The sequence below is a fragment of the Telmatherina bonti genome (genome assembly GCF_933228915.1).
Source record: "Telmatherina bonti genome assembly, chromosome: 16".
In the NCBI taxonomy this organism is placed as follows: domain Eukaryota; kingdom Metazoa; phylum Chordata; class Actinopteri; order Atheriniformes; family Telmatherinidae; genus Telmatherina; species Telmatherina bonti.
Window position 1 is genome coordinate 9,901,813 of NC_136614.1, and position 13,735 is coordinate 9,915,547.

General features: G+C 41.2%; 1 protein-coding gene across 1 annotated transcript in view; it reads left to right on the forward strand.

Annotated features, from left to right (window-relative positions):
* The window catches only part of LOC306767628 (cytochrome P450 2K1-like), a gene marked incomplete at both ends in the record, with an annotated part of 38,498 nt that extends 26,601 nt beyond the window's left edge, over positions 1-11,897 (forward strand). Inside the window, 2 exons of the mRNA XM_079255702.1 lie at positions 11,593-11,636; positions 11,787-11,897. Coding sequence (XP_079111828.1) covers positions 11,593-11,636; positions 11,787-11,897 — 155 coding nt within the window. The remainder of the gene's footprint in view (positions 1-11,592; positions 11,637-11,786) is intronic.
* Between the last annotated feature and the right edge of the window lie 1,838 nt (positions 11,898-13,735).

The window sequence follows — 13,735 nt, forward strand, 5'->3', positions numbered from 1 at the left end:
GTGTATATATATATATATATATATATATATATATATATATATATATATGTATATATGTATATATAGACATACATAATGACTGTTCTTCTGTGTTGTGATCCCATTATCAAAATTAAATAAATAGGTTTAAAAAATAAAAAGCGGTAGAGCTGAGATAGGTCTGTGAGTGTAAGGGGGAATGATTGACATCTGACAAACACCTGTAGCAAAAGCTACCCGAAGCCAACAGGAGCTAACCAGCTAACAGAGGTAAGTGGGCTAAAGCTAAGTCACATTGTTAACCGGCTAAAAACCGCAGTTGTTCTACATTCTGCTTGAGACAGCGAGGTGGTGCTGAGAGCAATATTTCAAAAAGGGGGGCGTTGAAGTGTTCATGGGGGCATTGGTCATCAGTTGTTCACTTTTAATGATTAGTTTATATGGGACAGTGGCCAGCAACTAGACAAATTGTCTTACGAGATTATATTGCTCAAAAGTTATTGCAAGAGTTCTTTGTCAATGTGGAGACACGGTGCTTTTTACAACACTGTTAACTGAACAGCATCGTCAAGTTAAAGAGAGGAGAGAGAGCATCAGGAGCGCAGGAAGTTAGCTCTGAGAAGCCGCCTGTTTATTTAGCTGTAAATATTTTGCTACAAGCGTTAGCAATAAAAACCACACAGCTTTTCTGGTTCCAGCTGAATCCTGTGTCCACTTCACCGCTGCTGGGTAAAGGGAGCTTACCCCGATCTTAGCTGAAGCTTCTCCTCCTCTCGGCCTCAGTGTAACATCTGTTTCTGTCCTCAGTTTCACAGGTTGTGAAGGAACAGAGCAACAGGCCGATACTAAACCAGCAAAGAAATGTTGACGGTGAACATGAAGACGAGAAAAATGACTCTTTTGTTTAAGCTGAATGCTCATGTAGGTGTTTAGTTCACCTGGTAAAGCAGCCAGGTGTAAGGTTCAATTCCCACATCTCCCTGACCCACATCTAATCTACTCCTGAACAACAAAGGACAGTGGAACCCACACAATGTTAAAAATGATACACACACACACACAGTGTACATATATCATGTTTTACAGATCTGAGTAGCACGAAAACACCTATTTAAAAATATTTTATTCAGACAGTTTTAAAGGTGTGTCAGCCGTAAAAATACATGTTAAATCCATAAAAATCAAAAGATTAAGAAATTTGGATAAAATGACACCAAGAATCAATAACAAGAGTTTTTTCTATTTGGTTTGTTAATGAAGACGGTTACCTGATGGGGTGATTGTACGTCTTTCAGTTTACCCTGCTGCTCTCTAGTGGACAGAATACGTTACTGCATCACCAGGAAGTCGTAAGTCTCATTTTATCTATCTATCTATCTATATATGTATACATATATATATATATATATATATATATATATATATATATATATATATATATATATATATATATATATATATATATATATATATATATATATATATGTATAGATATATACATATGTATATATATATATATATATATATATATATATATATATATATATATATATATATATATATATATATATATATATTAGAGCTACCACCTAAACTTGAAACCAACCTGTTATATATATATATATATATATATATATATGTATATAACAGGTTGGTTTCAAGTATATATATATATGTATATATAAATATATATTAGAGCAGCCACCTAAACTTGAAACCAACCTGTTCCATCCCAACTTCATTACAAGATAAAGATAACTAAAACAAGCCAGCTTAACTTAACTAACACACGTTATGTATATCTGGTCATTACCAAGGGCTGATCTCGACAAACAGTCCAGAAATTTCCTCTTTATTATTTTAAGGAATTTTTAAAAATCCAACAAGGAGATTATGAATGAAAAAAAAAAAATTCTTAACGTCCTCTATTAACATTTTCTACATGGTTAAAAAGTATATCATGCTTTTTAAAAATATTTATTTGATCTATTTTAATTTTTTGTGTGTCTGAACATTTTATGTAGGCATACTAGAAGAAAAAGTTCAAACTTTTACTGCTTGCTTGGTGGAGTTCTCACAAGTTATCGAAGAAATAATCAGAAGCTGGGTGAAGAAGCAAGTGTGCGTGTTATCTTCTGTTGGCAGATGGCCGATGTGACGTGGTTGTAAAGTCCTGAAATTCGACTCTATAAACTTTCATGTATGACCCAAAGATGTTCAAATTAACATAAATGTTGTGTCATATTTTATTTGGAGATATATGAAATCCTATAATACCAGAGAAAACACACTGTCGATGAGTTTAGAGCTCATGTCCATATTTTAACACCAGCTGGTCGCAGTAATACACCAATATAAACTTACAAACCTATAAAAAACACCAGAAGTTAAAGAATAAAACAACGTTTCTTCTTTTCTTTTAACTTCTTCTCAACTTCATCAGGAGTTTTTAATTTCGTGGTTTTCTTTTTTAGCTGATTCTCCTTGTTTTTTTTTTCTTGTTCAGCTATAGAATTCGACACTGCCCTCTGTGGCGTCTGGTGGAATTGCTCCATTTCCTGCAACTGTTAATAAATGAGTAAATAAATGTGTTCTGGTGTAAAGGTTACACTTGTCTACAATCCAAAAAAGATACAACAATAACAAAACTCCCACTCTACTTTACCAAAAGTACATTATACCCACAGAGAAGCACGGTGGTGGCAGCATCATGCTTTGAGTTGGTTTTCCTTTGCTTGAATTAAGACTTAAATTAAAGCAATTCTTGACAAAAACTTCATCTGTAAGCCAAAAATCTGAAGCTGAAGAAGAATTTGATCTCTCAACACAACAATTGCCTAAAACATTCATACATTCATCCAAATCAAAATAATGGCCAGAGTCCAGACCAGGGATGAGCGGTACTTGAGGTACTTGAGTTCAGCAGTCCTTCAGGTTTTGGATGTTTACAGCATCTCTGACTTGGATAAATGGGTCAACATGATTGGGCAGAACTTAACTATGAACAGTTGAGGTCATTAATTTTAAAGGTTCTTACACATTTTCACCAGTGATTTTCCATGAGTTTTTCAAAACCTTTTAAGGAATTTCCATGACCAAGGAAAATTGATTATAATGACACTATGTAAGATAGAGAGCCTAAATCTTTCTCCTTCTGGTAAAGCCCACGGGACATAAGTTCTGATCTCTTGAAATATAAACGCAATAGGACATGAAATAGATGCTTGATCCAGAGTTCTTTAGAGGTCAGTTCTTTGGGCCTATTGGACCCCATTGGAGAGTTTATGACTTAGGATCTATTAGGTCTACATCTGAAATATACAATATGGTGACTCTGCAAATCTTGGAACTCTCTGGAACAAATGAGTCCTATTCACTTTTAACAAAATAAAAAAATAAAATAAATACAAAATACCCAACAAAGCAAAAACCCATTTTCTAAAACTAGACATGAAATATGTTAAAGGGGTGCTATTATGGTATTTGGAGTTTTCTGAGCTTTCTACAGTGTTACAGTGTTGAATCCTCATCAGACATGTGAACGGCACTGTTTTTTATCACCTAAACGCATGTTTGAGTTTGAGTTTGAGTTCCCGCACGCTCTCCATTCGGTTTCCATGGCGACGAAAAACGCGTCGTTTTAGAGTTTTTTCTACTTGGAAATCCTTGTGACGTCCCGGGGGATAAGGTTAGGTGATTGGTTACCTTCTACTGGTTAACAAGGGCATGACCAAATACATCAGGCGGGTGGAAAACGTGGGATAAAGTTATTTCCAACGATGGCTGGTGAGTTTACCAAAGAGAGACATCCTGCTGCATTCGTTGCTGTGGGTTGCTGTTTTCCACTTCGTTTTCAGGCTCTGATTCAGGTTCCAACATGTAGGGCTGTATGCTATGTGTTGACATGGTATTTTGTTTTTTTATTGAGTTCATATTAGCCTAATCCTTCTGTTTATGAGATGTTACAATGATGGCGAAAGCAGGTGCGGTGCGCGCTCCCGATGTAGTGCAGTGGCGGGAGGCGGGGCTTAATGCGGAAGAGTCTCAATCCACTCGTTTTGCCCGCAGGCTGATCTGACAGCCTACGGAGAGGGTCGGTCTGAAGTAAATAAAGCCATTTGTGACAATAACTCAATCAATCCCAGCCCTTCTGGTCTCAGAAATAAAGATAAATTAGCCTGAAATGCACAGAATAATTCCACTTTAACACTGGTACAGGTAAAGGTGTTCTTTTTTTTTTTTTTTTTTTAACTCTTTAGCAGTCACATGACAGTGTTTTGCTTAATTTAGAACTGGCATAGATAATGTTGCTCAGACATTTTTTTTTTACTCTGGGAGAAGTGGTTCCTCATCCTGATAGTAGTCGATACACTTTGTAATCATGAAGAATAAGATATATATTTAGACCTATAGTGCTGATTCTCTCATGTCAATCAATAAATCAATCAAAGTACTTTATTCATCCCCAAGGTGAAATTCAAGGTTCAAGCCAACTGGTCCAAGGTTTGACGTACAGACATGTAACATTTATGACAAGTTTACAGAACCAAACTGAAGCTTAGGCCCCACAGCCAGTTTTACCGGCGCTGCCTTATAACAGAGAACAGAGATACATGAGGATCAGAGGGGGTCAAGGGAAAAAACATGTAACTCTGGACCACGCCACTGGATGGCGCAGTCTGTAGAGATATGGAAAAAAAAAAACTTCATACACTTAAGGACAAATTCAGACAAGACACACACACAGTCCAGGGAGATGGTGAGTCATGTGGGAGGGGTCTGGGGGTTGATGAGGAGGGGGACAGAGCATCTATGAACATGTCTTCTTCCGTTCTCAGGGAGGGTTGAGCCGGCCCAAGGCCGTTGGGAGGCCAAATCCAGATATGATTGTTGTTTGGGTTCCAGCCCTCGGCCTTGAGTCCATAGCAGGTGTCAGGCTGGCAGCTCCAAACAGCCGAATGTGGGGGTCAATTTCCACCGATCCTAGCGGACATCCTCTCCATGATGTTGTCAATTCTGCGGACCACCTCCGGGACCTCAGCCAAATGACCAGTATGGACCAGACTGGTATCCTGCTTACGGTCGAGTCCGGTCAACACAAGAGTCTGTGCACTGCAAGCTCGGCCCAAACCGTTGCAGAATTCAGGCAGCTGCCAGTTGTTGCCAGAATCTCACGGGTCTTGAGGTAGATCAGGACTCCACCAGCGCCAATCAGCAAAATCCAATCACCAATAATCCAAAGATGTAAACATCCTCCACGTCCTCAGAGGACAGAACCGCCAGACACATAGGTCTCCACATGGCCCATGAGTCCTGAACGTATCCAGCCGGAAGCGTCCCCTCAGGACATGCAGGCTCCCCTCTGCCCGATCTTCGGGTTGAGAAAATTTGATTGATTGCGTTGAGAGACCAGCCTATCAGATCCATGATGTAAATTTGAGGAAAACAGATGTAAAAAGAGGCTCCGAGTCAGACAGGACAAGTGGCGGGCCAGAGTGGGAGGGTGGGAGGATAAGCAGAGAAAAAGCATCCGCCTTCGCTGAGAGCAGGAGTAGAAAGTAGAAATTTGATATACTGAATGATTTAACACAGAATTTACATTTGCCACATCTCGGGTGTGAGTCCCTTTCGAGCCATAGTTTGTATTGTTCTTTTGAAAGCCAGACTGAGGAAACTCTTGTTTTCACCCCCAAAAAATAGTGACGGTCTGTGGCAATTTGCATTCTGGTGTGGCAGATCAATTTTATTTGGATATTTTATTAAACAATAAATATTTCCACAACTTTCCCAAAACTTCTGGCATAATAAATATTTTCAATAACTTTTCCAGGGCCTGGAAATTGAATTTTAATATCCCATAACTTTTAAAGGTTTCTCATGGCCGTACGAACAGTGAATTTACTATAAATCTGGTGTGTGGGAGCAGGGAAACATCTAAAAACTGCAGGACTGCAGCCCTGAGGGCCACCTTTGACCATCCCCAGTTCAAATCCAAGGAAAATCTACAATGCATATTGATGTTCATCACACACCGTCCTTTAAATAACAGCAGAAAAACAGTTTGCTCTGCCTACAGTAGCGTCTCAACTACTAGCTGCCCCTTCAGGGTAAACTTCCTCTTAAGAAACCACCTCTTCAGCACCTCCACATGCTTTAACAAGGTACTGAACTGGGTTCATTCACAAGTATTCAACCTGGATGTTAACAGTTTTAAAAACATTTATTGCCAAATCAATTTTAATGTAATTAATACCTGGTGATATTAACAACGTATGCAATGTTAGCATATGAATTCTGCCTTACAGGTTGCAGCTCAGGATGGAAAACATGCGAACAAGCACAGCGGCAGGACTACGACGCTGTAGACAGAAAAAGCCTCAGATATCAGCGAGTGAAGACTGATGCAAATGATTCTTTGAAGAAGGGTGCAGGTTGTGCTATGAATGCTGGGTAATAATGAGAAGTTAATGTTCCGTGCTGCTTAGAATAAAGCGCTGCATCAGACTTCCTGTGTTGTTGTGTGGTAGATCTGTGGTGGACTGAGTGACAGACCCTGACATCTCACCTGCAAACAGCAGTGGGCGGTGAGATACCAAATGTTTTCTGGTTGAACTGGGCTGATGCAGAAAACACCTCGCTGCTTATTCCCTCTTATTTAATGTCTTTAATCTGGATTTCTTGTTTAATTGTTGAAGATTAGAGTCTCAGTTTGGTTATAAAATACGGAAACGATTCTTTACATTTCAGCGTAACCTGAGAGAAGTTTGCATTAGCTGCCTGCATAAAAACTCTGAAGAGGAGGAGGCGTGGACCACAGGAAGTAGAAACCACGTTTATCTATCACACCTTCTGCTTCAGACACTTTGAGAGTCGACAGCGAGAGAACAAGTCCCAGAAAACAAGAGGAGAGAAAAATGTTTGGATTAAATCGTGTTCACTTCTCTCTGCTTCTGACATGGATGCTTTCATTTACAGGTAAGGAAACATCACGTTTATTCTAAACAGAAAGAAAGACGACATTTATTTACCTGCCACAGACGTTTCATGTGGGATTTTAACCATCATTCTCATCACATGCTACATCATATCTGACACATTTTCTGGCTTTTTATCCAGATCTGAGTTTTCCATGCATCATTTTATGTGTTCAGATGAAACTCTGGATGTTTCTGCTTAGAGGAAGTTTACAGGTGGAGGTGTGGATCCTTCACAGGACATGATGTTCACTGACATGCAGAAAATGATTAGTCTGCTCTCAACTTATTTCATGAGACCAGGATGTTTTAACATGATGACTTTATTCTTCAAACATGGATCTAAAATAAAGAAGAAAGTCTGAACAGAACAGCTGAACTTTGTTTTTGTTTTTCTCTCATTTTCAGCAGAAACTCGACGATTCTCTGACATGACTGTGACGGTTGGAGACGACGTCACTTTGCCTTGTGAAGATTATAAAGAATTTAATGATAAATGTAAAAGTACTACATGGCTGTACAGTGGCTCAAGTCGTGCAGTCCCACTGTTTGAACATGGGATGGTTAAAAATCAGACTGCATCTAAATCAGACAGACTGAGTGTTTCAGCAAAATGTTTGCTGGTTATAAAGAAGGTCACAGTGGAGGATGCTGGTCTTTACACCTGCAGACAGTTTGACTCATCAGGACCTCCAGTTACAGACTCTTCTGTCCGTCTGTTTGTTACTAACGGTGAGTATTTCCATCATGTTGTTTCATCTTTCAGTGTCTCATTAAAATACTGTGAAATATTCCAGTAATGATGGAGGCAGTGAAGAAGTTTCATGGAGAGACTCTGACATGGTGACATTATGTTGCTCTGTGACACATGGAGGCTGGAAACAAGGACGTGCCTGAAATATTGTGCAGAAAGTTCAGCTGTTTACTTTCTGCACGTCGATCATGTGAGGACAGAAAGATAAACATGTTGAACTCATTTCATCATGAAGTTTTGTTTCTTTCTGTGAAAAGAAAAACTGGATTTTTATTTATTGATCTAAAACGTGTCAGATGACATCACTGCTCCTGAATTATGAACTGATGATGGAAATATGACTTTATTTCATTTTCAGAAAAGAAAATCTCAACAATTACAGCGTTTCCCACAACAACAAAACAAACAACAACAACAAAAAAACGAACAACAAAAAAACAAACAAAAAAACAAACAAAAAAACGAACAACAAAAAAACGAACAACAGCAGCAGCTCCACAAACATCCCTTACAAAAACAACTGGAGTAAAACCTGAACCAGATCCAGGTTTGTTGTGTCTAAACATCATCTTCATCAAACAGCAGAATTCCTGATAATCAGAGACTCCATCAGGAAACATTTTGTCCCTCCTGCCTTTCCGTCCATCTTTACTTCCATGTTGTGGTTGCAGCTTTTCTTCTGCTCATACTGATCAGCGCGGCTGTCGGTTCAGCAGCTCTCATAACAACTGCAGTGCTGATCATCAGATGGATAAAAATGAGAGGTGAGAAGATTCATACATTAAACTTATGGAAACAGACATTTAAAGCTGAATTTTCATTGTTGGAAATAAATATTATTCTGTTTGATCTTCAGGAAACAAAAGAAAGATGGATGGATCAGCTGTGAGTCTTTAGATCAAACATATTTTAAACATATGTTTAAATATTTCCATGAATGTTTGTTGCAAACAGAAAACTTTAACCAGACTCTGTTTGTTCAGCAGTTGAGCTTGAACTCCGCAGGGACTCGGACTGGTCCAGAACCCTGTCAGGACACGGTGAGACCACACACACGTCCAACGTTACAGGAACTGGTTTTAAACATGAGGACGGCTGTAATTTACTGGTTCAGAAGAAAGGAAGAGTAAAGATGCTGCTTCTGCAGAGAAGAAAAACATCAGAATAAAAACATGCAAATAATAATCAAGTATCAGAAATACAGTGGAATCATCCTTTTTTAACCAATTAAAACCAGTTTAGATCGGAATACTTTTCAACAAGGATGACCTGGTCAAGCGGTCAGCAGCACAAGCCAACATTAAACACACAGCAGAACTAAACGCTCTTTTCCCAAGACTCCCTGGCACACGAGGGATAAACGACAAAATCACAAGTCATCAGAAGGTAGATACAGCGTTTAAAGATGACAAATACCTTTGTTTAAAGCCTCCGTTAGCGCACATCGCCGTAACCACGGAGACGCAAAAAGATTGTAAACACTAAAGGTGCACTTCTGCTCCCCTACATACATAAATGAGGACGCCTGTTGGAAATGTCGCCGCCCTCCGTTGCCGTGGTTCAGTCAGGTCATCCAGTAGGGGGCAGCGTTGAGTTTAGAGGTCAGTTCCGGGTTTTGGCTCGTAGCGGTGATGCAGCGCTAATAAGTTGTTTACAACCATCCAAAAGCACCATAAGTAGAAGGATGAAAGCACAAGGGTTTTTTTTTTTTTTTTTTTTACTGATTTCAACTATTTCTGCTTCTTCTTCAGGTGCTTTTTATTTAGCAGTTTCTGCATTTTCTTTTTCCTCTTCTTCTTCGTTTTACTGGCTGTGTGTCATCTAAACACGACTTAATACCTCAAAGGATCAATCAGCAGAATTTCACTCTCTCCTGTGATCAGCTCCATCACTTAGTGTAGGGGGGAGAGTGACCTCGTCCCGCTCGGGGCTGGGGACTGGTTGGGTGGCTCAGGTGGCTCTGGGTCTGGGGTGGACCCCTGGGCAGGGATCTTGGCTGCTTCATTGCTGGGGGGGCTGGATTTCCAGACCTGGCGGGAGGCCTTGGGTGGGTCAGTGGTTGGAGTTGCCTTGCGGCGGTTGGATGGGCGGGTACTGGCTCCGTGACGGGTGGCCATGCCGCTGCGGGGTGGGCTGGGCTCCAGTGCCCGGGGCTGTCCCATGACTCTCGGGGAAGGAGTGTCGGCTTCCTCCGGGGTGGGGGGGTGGGTTGACCTGGACTTGCCGCTGCAGTGGGGGGCAGGTCCTTGCACTGGTGCCCAGCAGAGGGGCCCGGGACCAAGATAGTTGAGGATGGGGTGAGCCTGTGTGTGTATGGGGAGTGTAGTGGTGGGGTGGGGGGGGGTGGGGGGTGGGGGTAGGGCTGTGTGTATGGGGGAGTGTGTTAGGGCATGTATGTGTGGGGGTGTAGGGGTGAAGGTTTGGGGGAGTGTGATAGTACATGAGTGTGTGGGGGGTTGGGGGGTGTTAAATGCATGGGAGGTAGGGGTGTGTATATAGAAGAGTGTGGGGGTGCATGTGTATGTAGGTGTAGTGGTAGGTGTATAGCGGGGGTGGAGGGTTGTGGTTAGGAAGGGGGTAGGACTTGAGTGAGAGCGGTGAGGAGTTGTGGTGGTTTGTTCTACAGTAGGTAGAACGGGAAGGGATGTTTCTCTGGTGGGGGTGTGTGTGTGTGTGTGTGTGTGTGTGTGTGTGTAGTGGTGAGGGTGTGTGAATGTATTGGTGTATAGAGGAGGAAGAATGCAACGTGTCTGGGTGGGGGCATCAGGACAAGGTCACAGGCCAGAGTGGGAGGAGAGGGGGGGGGGAATAGGAGCAAAAGAGGAAAAGCATCCGCCTTCGCTGAGAGCAGGAGTGGGAAAAAAAGAAGAAAATCCTACCTTTCCTACCTATTGGAAAATCTGCAGTTGTTCTACGTTCTGCTGTCTTGCAGCAGGATATCTGTGTCTGTCAATCAAAAGTGATAGATGTAAAAAGGTCGGTGAAATTACTTCCAAATGAATTCATTCCACCCTCATGAAGGTAAACCGAAACTATTAAACCTAAAATTATTTTGTACCAGGCTGTAAACATGTTTATTCTGGCTGTAAACATGTTTATTCCTGCTGTAAACATGTTTATTTCTGCTGTAAACATGTTTATTTCTGCTGTAAACATGTTTATTTCTGCTGTAAACATGTTTATTCCTGCTGTAAACATGTTTATTTCTGCTGTAAACATGTTTATTCTGGCTGTAAACATGTTTATTCCTGCTGTAAACATGTTTATTCCTGCTGTAAACATGTTTATTCTGGCTGTAAACATGTTTATTCCTGCTGTAAACATGTTTATTTCTGCTGTAAACATGTTTATTTCTGCTGTAAACATGTTTATTCTGGCTGTAAACATGTTTATTCTGGCTGTAAACATGTTTATTTCTGCTGTAAACATGTTTATTTCTGCTGTAAACATGTTTATTTCTGCTGTGAAGTTGGTCTTTTTAACATGGGAGTCTGTGGGGATTTGCTGTTTTGGAGCCCCTAGTGGACGAGGAGGGAACTGCAGTTTTTGGTACTCATGACGTCATCCTGCGTCATTGTGGAGGGATTTAGGCCCAGATCCTCATAGCACCACTAAGATTCCACTAGAAAAGCCAAAGAGATCTGCTTCAGATGATTCTTCTGTTATTATGAAGTAAAAGAGAGGCAATAAGAGGATGTGCTTTGCTTTACTGTGACTGTATGAGGAGACATGACACCTAACAGGAAGAAGAGACGTTCAGGGACATGGTGGTTTTCATCTGCTGGGAGAACTGCTGAGTCATTTTCTTTACTAACATCAGCACAATGTGAAGAAGTACCAACAATAATAAGTTAAATGTCACCACTGTGCAGGATGATCCTGCAGATGACTTCCACATCTACGACTCCATCAGCGACATCGGAGTCCAGGTGAGCCGTCTTATTACCATCCCACTCAAGTTTCTTCACCGTTATGTTGGGAATGTCTACATATGTAGGAATGCTTGTTTCTGTGTTTTTCTTCAGCTGCAGATGCTGGTGGACAAATCGGAATGATTTATTGTTTCTTCTGTGTCTCAGGTTTGTAGACAAGAGGAGGACCACAGAGACATCTACAACGTTATTAGAGCTCCATCTGTCGCCTCCTCTGATCCCGACGGCTTCTATGCTAACATCCAAGACTACAGATGAAAAGATCTACTGAGCTCTCTTCTCATTGGCTGCGAATGCAACCTTTAAAGCAACTCCTGTAACATACCTTAATACGGCAGAGGACTTTTCAGAAGTGCAATGCTTCTTTACATTTCAGCCTGAGCAGCTTTAATGAGCTGCTTTCATCGTGGCCCTTTGAAGAGGAACCAACCACGGGAAGCAGAAACCACTCCTGTCTGTGAGACGCTGTGGTTCAGACATTTTTAAACACGGCAGCGTGAGAACAATTCTGAGAAAACAAGATGAAACAAATAAAGTCTGTTATCTCTGCTTCCGATGATGATGCTTTCATTTACAGGAAACAGATTAGAAAATGATCATCTGTACTGACGATTACAAGAATACCTGCTGCAAATCCCTTCATGTCCGCAGCAGCTGGTGGTCAGGACCAGGATCAGGTGTTTAGGAAGATGGAATAGAGTTGTGTTAAACACACACAAGCTGATGGTGACTGGAAGTACTTATTAAATAACATGTAGAGGAGATTCTCTGCAAAAACCACTAAATGTTCTGCTTCAGTGTAAACACAGGACAACACCTTCAGTTTAATATTCTGCAGGAAGTCTCTTATTTTTAACTAATGTTGCAGGAAGTCTCTTATTTTTCAGATCAGTATTCTGCAGGAACCCAGCTGTTTGAGCCTCTTATTTTGGGGTGTTTTCTTACAATCAGGCATAATGTGTCTCTGCTGGCTTGTCTGCTTCATGGTGAAAAAGGGTTGCTAGATACTAAATAAATGCACAAAATGAGTCTCAACATTCACATCTTTTAGTGTGTGTGTGTGTGTGTGTGTGTGTGTGTTAGAGTGACAAAGGTTGCATCGGTTTCCATCATAAACACTGCACGCTCATGTTCAGACCTCTTAGTATTCTGTGCATCTCTCTGCAGTGCAGCAGGACTCTGCAGGATCTGAGCCGCCTCTCTGCTCCTGCAGAAGACGAGCTGCTCTGCAAAACCTCTGCTGCAACTTTCAAAGTGCAGACAATGATTTTAATGTCTGGACTAAAAACAAAGAGAAAACATTCAGAACCAGAAGCAGCATCCTTCCTCACATGGCGACCAGTCCGAGTGAAAAGCTGCGAGTCGTGTTGAGGTCAGCGGGAGGCAGACTGCACCGCGTCCAGGCGTTTACTTCTGGCTTTAGCAGCGTGTTGGTCACATTACAGATGCTGTGAAACTTTACATGTCTGATAAGTTTATCTGGTTATTTTTAGATTTCTTTCATTCATCATTCAGTGGTTTAGTTTGTAGCCACTAGAGGGCAGCAGCGGGCTGTGCGTGTTAACTGGTGATCAGGTTTGTGCTCCATGACTGGAGATTCTTTTGTGTAAAGTTTTTATTTTCCTATTAAACTAATTGAACTCATAATTTATATTGTTGCGGAAAGTCTAGTCTTTGTTTTAGCAGCTTTTATCTTTTGTTTCTGTCTCACTTGTCTGATTTCTGGAGCAAAAACCTTCGTTTTCCTTCTCACACGGCTCCTTTATCATACATGTCTGAAAGCAGCACCAAAGCCATTATTTGTAAGTTATTCCACGTGGAACAAGCTTTGAATCTTTTGTGAGCTGCTGTTGCAGCTTTGAGGGCTTTCAGGCTGCGGGTGGATGCGCACACACACACCTCCCATCGTGTCAGTGAGCAGCCCCCCCCTGCCTCGCTGTCTCTAAGCTGCAGCATAGATGAGAAATGTCGGATTATTTCTGTAAATCTGAAGCTGCTCTGCAAGCGGCTGGCGTGTGCAGTGATGCATCAGCAGATGTTTTCATCCGAGTGTGTGACGGGTGTGTGACCTCAGCAGGAACCATCGGAGTGTCTCG